This window comes from Prinia subflava, chromosome 21 (genome assembly GCF_021018805.1).
Source record: "Prinia subflava isolate CZ2003 ecotype Zambia chromosome 21, Cam_Psub_1.2, whole genome shotgun sequence".
NCBI classification, from domain to species: domain Eukaryota; kingdom Metazoa; phylum Chordata; class Aves; order Passeriformes; family Cisticolidae; genus Prinia; species Prinia subflava.
In genome coordinates this window covers 2,783,031-2,797,765 of record NC_086267.1, presented here as the reverse complement: position 1 = coordinate 2,797,765, position 14,735 = coordinate 2,783,031, and the positions used below count along the sequence as shown (strand labels likewise).

The window sequence follows — 14,735 nt, the reverse complement described above, 5'->3', positions numbered from 1 at the left end:
ATGCTCAGAGAGCAGGTATGTGTAGGAAGATGGAAAAAGGACAGCCACTAAAGCACGCTGGCAGCTGGGCTTCTTGTAATAAGAAAGAAACTTAAATAAGGAAAAAACTCCATCAGGATTTGCCACTTTAGATCTGAGTAAGAAAGGGATAGAAAAGTCCCGTAGGGACTGACTGTTCTGGAAGCACTCTTCCACTGTGTTAGAAGCCAGTTACCACATCCATTTTTCCACCTCTTGTCACTAATAATCAAGGCTTGGAGACTGATTGAAATGTCAAACCCTCTAAAAGCCATGTGGATGCAACTCGTCTCCTTGCTTACCCACAATCACCCATCTGCTCTTCACTGCAGACCACAGCACCCAGTGTTCCAGCAGCTCTTGCAGGTGAGTTATCAAGTGACCCCGGCTGCTCTTCTCTGCACAGAGCTGCAGATTTTCTGGCATCACAGACACCAAGGGGACATCCCCAATTTCCAGGGAGACTGGAATAGAGAGAAATGAAAAGCAGTCTCAGTGTCATGAGTCTCTCAGAGCTCTCCACTCTCCTTTACAAAATCTTTGCAAGGTGCTGTACAAGTCACTCAAGCTAAAGGGGTGGAGTAAGACCCTGCAGAGGCAGTGACTCCAGGATGTTATAAGAATCATCTTTGTCAAGCCACTGCCATGCTATGTAACTCCATAGCTCAGTCCAGATCTATGCTTCAGGCTATTCCTTGCTCTACCAAAACCTACACTGTCCATAATGTCACTGTATGCTTCTTGGGCCAAGCAGAATTTGTCCCTGTCCCACTAAATATGTCTTACACAGCTGACCTCTGCCTGACTGCAGCCTGGCTCCTCTCTTATTCTCCAGTCCCCAGATCAGGGATGCCAGGGGAACTGCCCCCTCTGTGTGTGAGAAATGGGCACTTGCTGTGGTGGGATGGAGCATGCCTGGCACACTGTGCAGCCAACCCACAAACCACGCTTGGTCAGCGACTGGAACTCTGCTTTGCTCCTTCACAGCTCCCTGGTGCCCAGGAGCCCTGGAGGAGAACATTCTGCTGTTTGCAGGGAAGAGGGGGATTATTTCCATACATCACCACTGCCTGTGGCTCTGGCATACTAAGGAGAGCTCTTGCAGCACAGAGCCAGAGCTTCTCTGCCTGCCTGTCAAAGGCATCTCAGAGCGCAGTCTGCAGCCAGGGCTCTGCACATGCCATGGAATTGATTTAGTTATCTCCAGTTCCAGCTTGCTGCTAGGCCTGAAAGATACTCACTGCCCTGACCACTGCTGTTGGGGGTTTTAAAAGGAAGAGATTTCAGCAAGTTTTAAAAGCCAAGTACAAGAGAGCACGACCCTGTAAGCACATTTTTCTTGGGATCAGGGCTGGGAGGATTATCTCCTAACAACAACAGATAGGGAATTTCTGGGCTTTTTTTCTAGATTGCTTATGTGATATCAGGCAAGTCACTGCCCTCCTCATACCATGATGAAGGAGCTGCTCTAGGGGGCTGATGCTGGAGTGTAACAGTGTTCTTTCTCCTGCTTCCCAAATGCAGTGCTCCAAATGGCAGGGAAGAAGGGAAAACTTTATTCCATGGTGAGCTGTCCTGGTGTTAGGGATTAGATGTTTCATGGCTACATCCATGTCACAACCAGTGATTCCAGACAGAAAGCAGACCACGGTGGACCCAAGAGAATTAGCAAAGGAGTTAAGAAAGCATGCATTGACACCCACTGAAGATCTCAAAGCAAACTTACAAATACTGAGTCCTGACTCCTACAACCTCCCATGATGGCACCATCTCCAGCTTAAAATTCAGGGAACTGAGGCAAGGACCAGTGTGAGGGGTAGGGAGAGCTGCAGGATGGAGAGGGCAGCACACAGCAGACACATACCAGGCTCCTCCTCCACGCTGAGCAGTGGGATGTCATCATCAAGGTAGGGAAGGGTCTCTCGGCCTGCCCTGGAGGTTGTGTCTGAGGCAATGAAGAGATCTTCAGCCAGGTGCAAGGCACCCTTTCTGCTGCACTTCTGACTGCAGCTGGATCGAAACAGGAAAGGAGACAAAGGCAAGAATTTTAAGCCACACACCCTTGAAGAGTTACCTGTGGGCTCCTTCAGTGGTGAGGAGTGCAGCAACAATCTGCTGCAATGCCTTGGAAAGACAACAGGCACTGCCACGAGCAAATTCCATTACTAAGTGCTGAGAGGGCAAGGGCTGGGCTGGATACAGAGCAGGGCTGAGCTGTGGACACTGGGTGCTGAGTGATGGGGGTTTCAGCAGTTCACCTCCCTGCTGATGAATAAAATCAGGCCAGGTCATCTGCTAAAGAGCAGGGGAAGAGGAAATGTGCTGACTTTCAGACACAAATCTCCACATCCCGCTTGTGCTTACAGGCAGGAACAATGGTGATCTGTCTGCCTTGCAGGGCTTTTGTCTCCACTGCTTGAAGGTTTAGCTGTGCATTAAGTGCTCCACAACAAGTGGTCAAATACTCCATGAGATTCAACCAAGAGGATTGACTGAGAGAGAATGAGACTGGGATTTGACCCTTCCATTTTGCTCCTATCTGGAATGGCAGAACTTCAATTTCCCTTCTGTCAGAGCCAAAGCCAAGCTGCCTGAGTGGATGAGGATAAACTGAGATGACAGGGAAGGAATTTACAAACCTCTCTGACTGCAAATTTCACAGCTTCCCACCCACAGGCTCCAGGACTCACCTGGCTTGGCAGGAGCTCTCTAATGGGGACACATAAAGGGTCCATATTCCAAGAGCAGCTGGCATGGTGAAGAGCACAGCCACCCAGCAGCAGGACACAATCAGTGACATGAAGAGTCCAAAGTCATGCACAGCTGGGATCTGCACGAAGAGAGAGAGCACGGGGTTGGGATCAGCTGGGGCAGGACTGCTGGAGAGACAACAGCAAGGAAGAGGTGTCTAGAGGAAGCTGAGAATAGCTGACCCCAGGCATGATCATCAGCAAACCTGGTGGGAAAAGCTCTGAGACAGAGCCTGTTTTATCAGTGGCACAGAAGCATTTCCTTGGGTAATCCACCACATTACAGCCCTGTAAGGAGCAGCCCACTGCTGAAGGGAAGGACAGATGGCGTTGGCAGGTTCCTGATCTATTAAGCCCTTTAGCAGAAATGGAAACCCCAAGTCCCAAAGGTGCAGGGTACCTGAGAGAAGATGTTGGCAGCGTATGCTGCAGCTGTGGTCAGGGAGGTGAAGAAGGTGGCCTTCCCTGCTGTCTGCACCGTGTGGATCATGCGCAGTCGCAGGTCCTTGAGGTGGGTGGCTTGGCGGTAGGTGTTGACAAAAACAAAGACATCATCAACCCCTGGAAAAAGACAGCAGAGATATTGACACCCTGCTCACAGAAGTGCTATCTGCTAAAAGTCTGATCTCCCCCTTGACATTTGACCTGCAAATATTAAACTTACAGGTAATGGGAAAGGGCCTGAAAATTCAATCTGCATTTGCCACCATCACCTTCTTCTCTCCTGCAGACAGAAGGCAGGGCAAGGCAGCACAGGTAAAGCACAGGCTTGGAGTAAAGATAAGCTTACCAATCCCCACGATGACAAAGGCAGCCACACCATTGAGTATACCCAGATACTGGATCCCAAATACGACATGGTACAGGAACAGAGCCACCAGGCAGCTCAGCCCAATGCTGGCAATGCCAAAGAATGACAGAAACACTACAGCAGAAAAGAAACACGGAAAAAATAGTATCTCTGGCCACCCCCAGGAGAACAGACACCTCCCACCTGCCCTGTTGGGATACTGGCTCCCACGAGTGTGTTGGTGACAGAGAGCAGTTCAGGGCTGCAAGAGTACTGCTTGCAGCCTCTTTACCATGAGGCTCATGCAAAAAATTACATCAGAATTATGGCAGTGTTAGCAAGATGGGCATTGGCATCTTATTCCTGATCTCCTGTGAGCCTTTCCCTCACCCTGCCCATAAATCTCTGCTCTGGAGAATCAGACTGGCCTGCCCTTCTGCATGCTGCTGTGCCACACTGGTGCCAGGGCATCAGAGCCTCTCCCTGGGCTTGCACGGACACAGGGAGACATTGGCACATCTGGATTTGTGTTAGAGCAGGGTAGCCCTGACTCCAGCCTACCTGAGCAGGAGGTGAGGATGTAGACCAGGACAGCTATGCAGCTACTGCTGATGAAGGCCAGCAACATGTCATTGTTGAAAGTCCTCCTCACTTCATAGTCAAACAAATCTGTCCCTCCATACAGCACCTGGACTTTGCTAGGGTGGGGAGATAGGAAAGAAGAGGAATAGTTGAGCACAAAAGGAGCAGACCCAGGTGGTTTAAAGCACAGTATGTCCTCCAGAGTCAAAGGAGGTCACTGCTCTAATAACCTGGCAGTTCCCTGAGAAAACAGAGCAGTGAGAGCAGGTTGAACAAAATTGCTGCTGGAGGTGAAATTCACACAGGGAAGGAGAAAAATAAAGAGCAGGTCTAATATTTTAAAAATTCCTTCACTGCATGGTGGGTCTTAGGTACTAAGAGTCAGTTCCTGGAGCCTTCAAAGCCAATTCCATCTGGAATCCTAATCACTGCTTATTATATTAGCACAGCGGATGCAGGCAGAGTGAGACCTTAATCAGAAACCATATGATTTACCAGCTTCTGCCTCTGGAAGCAGGCTCAGAGCAGAAGTAATCCAACATAATTTTACCAGGACTACAATAATGCTGCACCATAGGAGGCTATTAGGGATCTGAGCTTTGGAACTGAGCCTTGGCCTCAATTCCCTTTTGGCTTGTCAGAATCACAACCTGCTTTCCCAGCCCATTGCTGGGAATGCTCCGCTCTGGGAAGTGCTGAGACTCAGGGCAGTGGAAAGCTGGAGTCTTAGAAGGTACAGAGACTGGGGTGCACAGCCCTCTGTCAGCTGCCTGAGCACTGGGATGCTCTTTTAGCCCTTTTAGCTCTTTTTTATCATCTCTCTCACAAGCACTGAGCAAAGCCCTGTTCAACCAAGTCATAGAGAGCTGGTAGTGAAAAAAGCCTGCACTTTCTGAAAGTTATCCTACCCTGGAACTCATCTCCCCACCTCTCTGTACAAAAAGCAAAAGCAGAATTGGATCCACAGGTTGAGCAGCCTTGAGTAAAGACCATTTCATCCCCTGCCTCAGACCAGTGGTGGCCAAATTCAGAGCAGGAAGGCAGTTCTGTTTGAGCCAGTGGAACTGGATTTGTAAGATGGAGTAAAAAGATCCAATGCCAGACAAGGACTCGGTGGAAAAGCAGGCAGTAGATTCAAACTTTGTCCCCTTTTCACTGTCTCTGTTGGTGTCTCTGGCATGTTGCTGCAGTAGGAAGTGGCAGTAAAGGGGAGCACATGAGTAGTTTTCTGCTGTATGCTCCCCACCGTCATTCACAACTCCGTGCCTGAGCCCAGCTTCAATGGAGAAGCTTTTTCTCCTTCATCTGGAATATGATGCCATGGCCAGTGCTCAAGTCTGAGCAGCAGTCTGAGCTAGCTTGTCAAGCCTCCTGTGCCTGGTGCCTTCCCAGTGCAGCCAAAGGGAACACAGCTATGGGAGTGGAACAGGCACTTCTGCCCTGGTGTGAACCTGAAGGCAGAGCTCCTGTCCTGGAAAGTCTGTTCCATCCTCTGCCCTTCCTTACACTCCCACCTGCCCTGCCTGCACACAGCCTCACCTGGTGGACTGCTTGGCCAGCATGGCCACGTAGGTGATGACGAAGTTCTGGAACTTGCGGCGCTGCTCCTCCCAGCGATCCTCCACCGAGTAATAGTTGGGCAGCGGTGCCCCAAAGAGGATCTCGCTGCGCAGCAGGGAGCTCTTCTTGTTCTCAGCAGACAAACCCTCATCCACGTACCAGTAGAATTCGGGGTGGGTCATGGCCAGCTCCAGGGACCCTGCAGGAGAAAGTGGAGCCACTTTTGTTAGGTTCTGCTTAATTGTCTTGGCAAGGCACAGGGTCTGGTCTGCCACAGTGAAACTGGGAGTCATCCTGTCCTTCATCAGAGAGATGCTGACTGCTGCTGCCTTCCAGAGAGCAAGGAGGGCCAGGGAAACCTGGATTGCAAGGACTCACATCCTGCTTCTGTTCTGTGACTGCTTGTGTTGCTGCCCACATGCACTTCCCCATCAGGGACACATTTTCCACCTGACTGACCTGAACCACAGCATCCCAGCCAACAACATCCCAATCAATACTCCCACTGCTGGGTGCTCTTCCTTCTCTTACACAAGGATAACGTTTTCTCCATTACACTTGGAAGCACAAGAACTAAACAGTTCCCATGGAAGAGCAGTCCTGGCTCTGCTGCGACCTGGTACCTCTGCCACCTGATGGTGTGAGGGATGCAGAGATGGAGACACTCAGCTAGTTCTTACTAAGAGACACTGCCTATCTTTCCCCAAATCCAGTTCCCTAGAGTTCATACCAGAAATAGCAGAAACTGTGCTCTTTCCTGTTTTGGCAGCAGAACTGCTACTGGAGCAGATGGACTTAATTCTTTGCTTGCTCCCTGCATGGGTCCTGGACAGCCAACCTCTGCAGCCTGGCTTGGGACACAGATGGAGGGTACATCCCACCACCACATCACACCCACAGACTCCTCATGAGTCACTCTTTGTCACGACCCAGAGCCTCTGTTCTGCTCGACATGCACAGCACAGGGTACAGAGCTGGGAGGAGGAGGCAGGGCCTTTCTCCTCCTCTCCTTATAGAAGCCTTTTTAGTTGGTGACTCACAAGCTGCAGGAGCAGCCCACAGAACTCTTTAATCTGCTCTGCAGTGCAGGGAAGCTCATCCCTATTGTCTTTTCAAGCCCTGGAATTGCTCTAGTTAGCCACAGCCATCTACAGGGGACAAGGGACAGTAGAAGACATCTGTACCATGCAGGACACCCCCTCACTTGCCTGTGGGGGTCTGTGTGACCTGTGATTGGAGCTGCAGGGTTGAAAAGGGGCCCTGGTGCAAGAAAGACAATTTCTTAAGGCACAGCCCAGCAGCATCTTCCTCTCCGTACAAGGCAGTCCCTCATCTCAGCTGCACATCACTACCTGAACCTGACGAGAGGCAATCCTTGAGCATGCCAGTCCCTGCCCACGGCCCCCAGCTCACCTTGGATGTCAGCGAGATCTTGCCCCATGCCATCATAGTAAATCTTCCCTCCTCTCTCAGTGGGGAAGAAGTAGGTCATGAGGGAGCTGGGAGGGGAGCAGTAGGAGTAAGAACCCAGGGGCAGGTCCTTCAAGACCTCGTGGGGCTTCCAGCAGAACTCCCTGAAGCGAGGGTGGTCCATGATCTTGCGCTCCACCTCATGGATGGTGACCAGGCGCTCGGTGGTGAAGATGTTGTTCTCAGAGTCCCCCCGGGCCAGAAAAATCAGCTCAATGCGCCAGTGGGCGTGTGTCTGCGTGTTGGCACTGACGTAGGTGCTGGAGTAGTCCCAGCGTGGGGCTCCCCTGCCCACTCGGGAGCTCTGGTTTCCCGTGCCCGGGCGGGCCTGGGCCTGCAGGGAGCTGGGCCTGCCCTCGGCGGGGCTGCGCTTGCCCCGCGCGCCCGCCCCGAGCTGGGACGCGTTGAGGTGGAGCTGCTGCAGCTGCTCGAAGATGAGCCTCTGCAGGGTCTCCGAGGTGAAGTCAGCCAGGTCCCGGCGGTTCCTCCCCCACGAGCCAAACTGGGATTTGAGGGCCAGGGCCAGGGCGTCGAAGCGCTGCGAGGACTCGTGGTTGCGGATCTCGAAGGCGTTGTAGGAGATGTCGATGTCCAGAGCGGGGTAGTGGAGGAACATGACGACAGCGAGGGCAGCAGGGATGGCACAGCCCAGGAAAAGTATGGAGCCAGCACAGTACGGGTTGGTAAACACCCAGCCAACAATATTCCAGAAGCCAGACGCAGGCAGGGTGACACACAGGGGCCTGACTCTGCACCGGCTTTTCCCACACAGCAGAGCAGCCTCTCGCCTCTTGCGGCTGCTGAAGGCTTCCTCTTCATCTTCCTCCTCGAGCCAGGCGTCCTGTAACAATGGGTCATCCTCCGTGTCCATGTCCAGCACCTGCACACAGAGAGAGAAGAGCAGTCAGAAGGGCCCAGCAGTGGTGGCACAGGCACAGCTGTGAATGCACGGGCTGGCAGCAGCAGAGCCAGGGCGGAGGCAGCTCCAGTTCCCTCAGGAGGAAAGCAAACCCCACAGATCTGCTACAGCCACTGAAACAACACCCTTGCCTTGAGGTATCCCAACTCTGCCTGGCAGAGGAACCAGAGAGGGAGAAGTTCTAGTGACAGTCCCAGAGCCCGGTGCTGTGGCAGAGGAAGGCTCCAGGAGCAGCAGGCATGGAGACTGGAGGGATTCACACTATGTTACACTGCAGCAGCAGGAACATTTAATTAGTTAACCCAGCTCTCACACCCAGGAATGGTTCATGCTACCAGATAGAAATGTAAGGGAGCGTTATCTTCCTCTCTTCAGAGTTGACAATGATTTCCCCCAGCTATTGATGGCAGTATTCATCTTTCCCATGAAGTGTGCGTGTGTGTGCACACAGAGCCAGAAGCACACACACCCACACCTGCAGAGGCACACATGCACACATCAGCTCCTCTGGGAACTCACTGTGGCCCTGCTCTGATGGGATATCCACTGACAGCATGGGAAGGGAAAGGGCTGAACAACCTGCCCTCCTTCCACCCCTGCAGGGTATTGTCAGTGGAGCCCAGTTTGGCACACATGAGCACCTGTAATGTCTGGTGACCAACATGTGTTACACTCTGTGCAGACTGGCACAAGCTCTGGCACTGGTGTGAACTCCAGCACAGAAATTTCTGGAGAAACCCTTATATACACTCACACCAGAACTGAGTCAGGGAAGGATCAAGACTTGGTCTGGGACAGAGGCAAGGGCAGGGTGGGTGGCACCTGGGCTGTCCCCAGCAGTGCCAGCCTCCCTCTGCACAAGGGTGCCACATGAGGCTCCAAACCCCTTCAGGAGAGCTCATTCAGCTCCAAAGCCAGACATGGCACACTTAGCATTGCCCTTGGGACTCATCTGGCTTTGCCACCTTCCTCAGAGTCTGCCTGTGTCAGGATGAAAACTTATCCAACCCAGAACATGGCAAATGGAATTGGCAGGCGAGATAAACCCTCAAATCATCCAGAAGGGGATTGAGATGCTTTTTATCTGTTTGGATTTTTCTTGGGGGTTGGTCTGTTTTCCTTCCATCACTTCTCATACTATCCAGAGACTCCCAGCACTGAATCACGGCCCAATTACTTTTTCAGCTCCAGGATATACACAGAGAACTTAATCCTACAGCCTTCATTAACGCTCTGCCTCACTTCTGTGCAAGCTTAGCCTGCACCAGGTTGAAAGAGGCAGAGGATTGGAGCACTCCTCGGAGCCCTGGGTGAGTTTCTTTAGAGAAGAGGCACTGATTTAGCTGGTTTGGGTAGGCATTTCGATTTCTTGGGCTTCCCTCTGCTATTTCCAAAGCAAATAGGCTTCCTGCAGGCGGGATCCAGCTCAAGCCCCAACAGCCCCACAGGGATTTTCACTCACTTGCACCTCAGCCAGGAAAAACACCCATGCAACTCCCACAAGACAGTTCTTTTTCAGTGACATCTAGCATAGAAGAAAGTCATTGGCAAGTTGGAGAGAAGCAGTGACAGATGAGGAAGCTAATTACACCCGACCTGACTAATTAATGCTGACTTTCACATTAAAAAATCCTCACTAGTGTTCCATTTCAATTACCCCGTTGTTCCTTCCCACAGGAAAAAGGAAGCCTTGTGCAACAGCAAGCTGGAAAGAAAAAAGGAAAGAAAGCTCAAGACTAGAAGGGAGGGAAAGACAATTTCTCTAATATAGGAGATTCTCATTGATAAAATAATCAAACTTCACACTGGTTTCTCTCATGGGCAGAGCTTTCAGAGCAGAGCTAGCAGGTTGGTATTCCTATTTGTATTCCTGAAATCTCCTGGAGTTTCTGCCAAAAGCAGCTTTAGGCCCCTTGGATAGCTACATGAAGTTCCTGTAAGAGAAATAGCCTTTGTGCTTCCAAATCATCCTAAGAGCACCCAGGTCCTGCCAAAAGCCACAGAGCTGCACACAGCTCTGGCCATGCAGAACAACTGGAGGGCATCATTAAAGTGCCACACTAAAGGAGAGCTCCACAGGAGCACCAGGACACAGCACCACAGTCCTGCTCTACACTTGAATCACCAAGACTAATCCAGAAGTCTCATTTTAAAACACAACCAAGAAGGGCTTTCTCAGGCCCCCTTCTCCCTTATCAGCTATCACGGAGTGCATGGACTCCCTTTCCCAGTGTAGACTGCCTTTCATGAATTGTTAACCAAAATAGGGAGGATTAGATATGACTTTTCTCTAACTGGAGATCTGACTTTCCTAAGTCTTGCAGTCCTGGCAAAGTAAAGCAGGGAGTGGGCACCTGACCCTGAATCTCCTTCTCAAAACATTGACTTAATTCAGCCACAGACCAGAACTTGCACAGACAGAGCCTGTTCCAGGGGGACACAAGCCCAGAGATGCACATGCTGCTCAAAAGCTCTGGTTTGATCTGCTGGCTGAGCTGGCTCCATCATTAATAGTTAAGCAGGTTCACTTTCCCAGTTGCAAGCACAACACAACAACAAGGCTTTAATCTATTTTCTTTCTGTGTGCTTTGCACTTCCCTTTCCTCTTGCTTTAAATCCTTTAGTAGGATGCAGAAAAACATCGCCAGACCCCAGGCACTTTGCAGATCAGAATGATATCAGAATGCTCCAGCAGCACAGAGCTGTTGGAATTACAGTGTAATTATACAAATATGTGTTTGCTGGGAAAAAAGTTCAACAAAATTATTTAAATATATATATATATATATATATATATAAAAGCTCTACAGTCTGTAATTCCACTTGCCCACAAAAAGCAAGACAATAGGCAGGGCTGTATATAGGAAAGAGGATAATCTGATCTCAGGCTTTATGAAATCAAGCAAGGGCACATGGCCCTCATCTTTTACTGAGGTGTTCCCTTCCACTGCTGACTGTTCTACCCCTCTTCCACCTTACAGCAACTTTTACACCCTGGCTAAGATAAGAGGAGCAGGAAACAGAAGGATCAATGATCTTAAGTGATGAGGTTCACTGATCTTTTCCAACCTAAATGATTCTACCACCTCTGGACCAGCTTTCAGATGGGACAAAGGATGCTTGGAGCACTCTCAGCCTACTGTGTCCAGGAGGATCTTCTGCATGCATCTGCCTGCTATTCCAGGCTCTGACAAACACTGATTAGATCTACTCATAATTGCATGCCAAAAACAGTGTGGAAAAGATTAGCTGCAAAGTCAAGCACTCACCAGTCAGGAAATTCAAGGCCAGCACTGCATCCTTAATTTGCCTCTCTTTTGTAAATGCTCTGCAGTGGAGTTTTGCTTCCAAGCTCAGTGTCCAAGGCAAGGACTCTGGCTTCCACCAGGGCATGTGATGGATGATGCTCCCCAAACCCAGCAGTTATTCACCACCCTGTTCCTGCTCATCATTCAGCCTGTGGTCTCATGCCTCATTTCCTGCACGCCGCTCATGCCTGGCTCACAGGCAGAATTATTAATTTCCTCGTGAGCTTTTTAACACTGCCTGTCACGACAGAGTCTGAGGGCTGAACAAACAGGGCTGAGCTGAATCTTCTGGCAGCATCTCGGAGAAGGAGGGGGTGGTATAGTCTGCATCTGACAGATGCTGGAGCTCAGGAGATGAAGGAAGAAGTAGACATTTATTTTGGGTGCCTAGTTTGACACACAAGATTTCCAAAATCTTTTTGAGGGCAAAAACGGGGGCTGTGTGCAACAAACCACAAACTCTGCAAGTATAATTTGAGCTGTATCATCAAACACAACCATCACTGGGCAACATAACCTTTATGCTGGTGAGGGGTATCCAACCTCCACTATGAGAGCCAAATTCACACCATATACACTATTAAAAGAGTATAAATTGCCTCAAAACACATGCTTTAGAGTACAGGAACTGGCACTTTCCAAAGGCAAGATTTGCTGACATCAAACCCTGCACATTTAGTGCCCTGACATCCTGGGATTGCTGCAGAGGTATACCTGCATGAGCACTTTGCTAACACGCTTGTCACTGCCAAAGAGAGTTAATTTCCTGATAAAATAATTTGCTTCTGGTTATTGTAACTAATGATTGTAGGTGTCAGAAGCAGCGTCTTGGTTACAATCTCACAGAACATGCCTCGCAGCCTTGTGCCATGTTTACTACTCCAGTTCCTTGCTGGTGCTGATGATAAGCTCTGCTGTCACTCAGGCTTGTGGCACTTCCAGGTTTCTGCAAACAGGTACCAAGCAAGCTGAGGCTCTGATATGCTTCAGACATGACTTACCTAACCTACAAAAATAACTTAGATTTTGGCTGAAGCCCAGCCAGGTGCTGCTTCTGGCTCAGAGCACCCTGGATCCCAGCTGCCAGGGCCCAAAGGAACAAGCTTGTCAAAGGTGTGTGGATGCTCACACTCCAGAGCCTACCCCTAAGCACCTGTGCTCACAGCAAAGCCTTTATGGATCATTAAATATAGATGGCTGCCACAAACCAGGGCCTTGATTATTATCCCACAAAATATAACTCCAGGAACGAATGTCAGACACAGAAGGGAATCATCAATTTCCAAGCCAATGGAATAAACTACCAACCCCAAAGCTTGTGTGCTGCTGTTTTACAGGTACACTCCAGCTTTACACATCACTGCCACCCTGAAAAGGAGACCCACATCCTGCTGGCAGTGCCTACCAGTCATTAATTATTCCACCCTGTGCTCAGCCTCCCCAGTTCACATTAACCACCAGGACTGGAGGATTCCTGTGCAGTCTCTGAGACCTCTCCTGCAGGGGGAGGAAGGACACAGACAGGGGCTGGCTGTGCAGCCTCATCCACGTGCAGTTCTCCAGCCATACCCTGCTGGTGTGCACACTGCTTCTGATCTGATCAAAACACCCTCCCCTAAAAGATTCTTCTCCACATTATTCACCTAAGCTGCTAGTTCATCACTGAGGAGGAGGAGGAGAACTTCTTCCTCACCCTCCCTCTGAGCTGTTTCTCTCAGCAGCTCAAGCAGCAGAGGAGGCTTTGCTGGTTGTGGTTCTGTGGGCAGAAATATGAGAGATAAGGCAGGAATTCCAACCTGTGCTGCTTGCCAACCTGTTTCAGCTCCAGTCCTTGCCACTCCAACTTTAAAAAGTACAATGAGTTTAAAAGAAAATGTTACAAGTGCTGCACTTGAAGAGAGTACTTAGCCAGCTCTGCTCTTTGTGCTCTGACCTTCCAGAGAGAGGAGGAACAGGCACAAAGCCCCATCTGCAGTGTCCAGTCATGCAGGTCACAGTGTCTCACTCCGGGTGCTGCCCATTTAGATCCAATGGATCTAGAGGTCTTTTTTTCACTGCTACAATTTACTGACATCAGAAAATGCCAGATTTGGAAGAGGAAGGCTGTAAGGCTGCAGTCTGTGGTGAGGATACAGCCCCCATGGTATTTCAGTCACATTCACTTTTTCAGCAGGGCTTTCCACACACCAGCATGAGAGGACTGGGGGATCTGTAGCTCTCTCCCAAATGAGGGAGCAGCAGGAATACTGAAATACTCAGGCACTATTCCAGCTCCATGCACTGAGCTGAGCTCATCTGTGGCACAGACAGAGCCTCCTATTTCTCAGAATGTGAGGGTGAATTCTGGGGGAAATTCATTCTGGCAGTCACTACAACTGAGTGAGAATAACTGCAGCAAATCTTGCTTTATAGGGACCCATGGAAAACTTAGCACTGGATCAGGAGGGACTCACAGCTGTCTGGATTTCAGCAGCCTGAAATTGGGACCTGAGCTGGTGTCTTTCTTACCTCCAACACTTCTCTCTCTCTCCCAAACAGATGCAGCTACCTGCTCTCCTCCCAAAAAACCACAGTGCCTGTGGAATTAGATTAATCAGCACTGCTATTTCATCTTCCAGGAATCAGTGAGCAATCTGGAAGCAGATGTGCAATATCCAGAGGCTGAAGAGTCTCTAGTGCCACACGGCTCACTGCTCCAGAGCAGGACCTGGCCAAGCACAAGGGTTTTCAGAGCAGAAGGAAAACTTCTTGAGGGGAAGATGTGGAGACAGGACAAGCTGCCTCAGTGCCTGAGCAGCAGGTGGGCAGATCCCCTGCCAGTACAATGAGCTAAAGCTCACTGCCAGCTGCACCAGCCATGCAGAAACTCACATTAAATATTACTCCAGCTCACTGAGCATGGGCCATTAGCAGAGGAGGGGGCAGGGTCTCAGAATAAGCAAACAGGCTTTAATGACACATTCATCTCAGAGAAAGTCCAGGGTGCTTCCTAATACAAACAAGAGACACCATGAACTGGTTCCCATTAGTTACTGTGCAAGGGAGGGAAATGCCTGCAACAGCTCCCAGAGGCTGCCAGTGAAGCCAGGTCTCCAGGATACAGATTTAGGCCACCAGAACCGAGCTGACACAGCAGAAATGTCCCTCCTTCTCCTTCTCCTTCTCCTTCTCCTTCTCCTTCTCCTTCTCCTTCTCCTTCTCCTTCTCCTTCTCCTTCTCCTTCTCCTTCTCCTTCTCCTTCTCCTTCTCCTTCTCCTTCTCCTTCTCCTTCTCCTTCTCCTTCTCCTTCTCCTTCTCCTTCTCCTTCTCCTTCTCCTTCTCCTTCTCCTTCTCCTTCT

At 50.2% G+C, this 14,735-nt stretch overlaps 1 protein-coding gene across 3 annotated transcripts in view; it reads right to left on the bottom strand.

The window, feature by feature from the left end:
• Nucleotides 1-14,735, bottom strand: part of DISP3 (dispatched RND transporter family member 3) — a 40,538-nt gene that overhangs the window by 16,572 nt on the left and 9,231 nt on the right. For 2 of the 3 annotated variants that reach the window (XM_063417389.1, XM_063417390.1), the window contains exons 2-9: nt 7,114-8,050; nt 5,680-5,899; nt 4,120-4,256; nt 3,559-3,693; nt 3,169-3,329; nt 2,709-2,848; nt 1,883-2,028; nt 321-482 (exon numbers count right to left, since the gene is read on the bottom strand). In XM_063417389.1, coding sequence (XP_063273459.1) covers nt 321-482; nt 1,883-2,028; nt 2,709-2,848; nt 3,169-3,329; nt 3,559-3,693; nt 4,120-4,256; nt 5,680-5,899; nt 7,114-8,041 — 2,029 coding nt within the window. In that variant the 5' untranslated portion in view covers nt 8,042-8,050. The remainder of the gene's footprint in view (nt 1-320; nt 483-1,882; nt 2,029-2,708; nt 2,849-3,168; nt 3,330-3,558; nt 3,694-4,119; nt 4,257-5,679; nt 5,900-7,113; nt 8,051-14,735) is intronic. The other variant, XM_063417391.1, reaches the window with a different exon arrangement.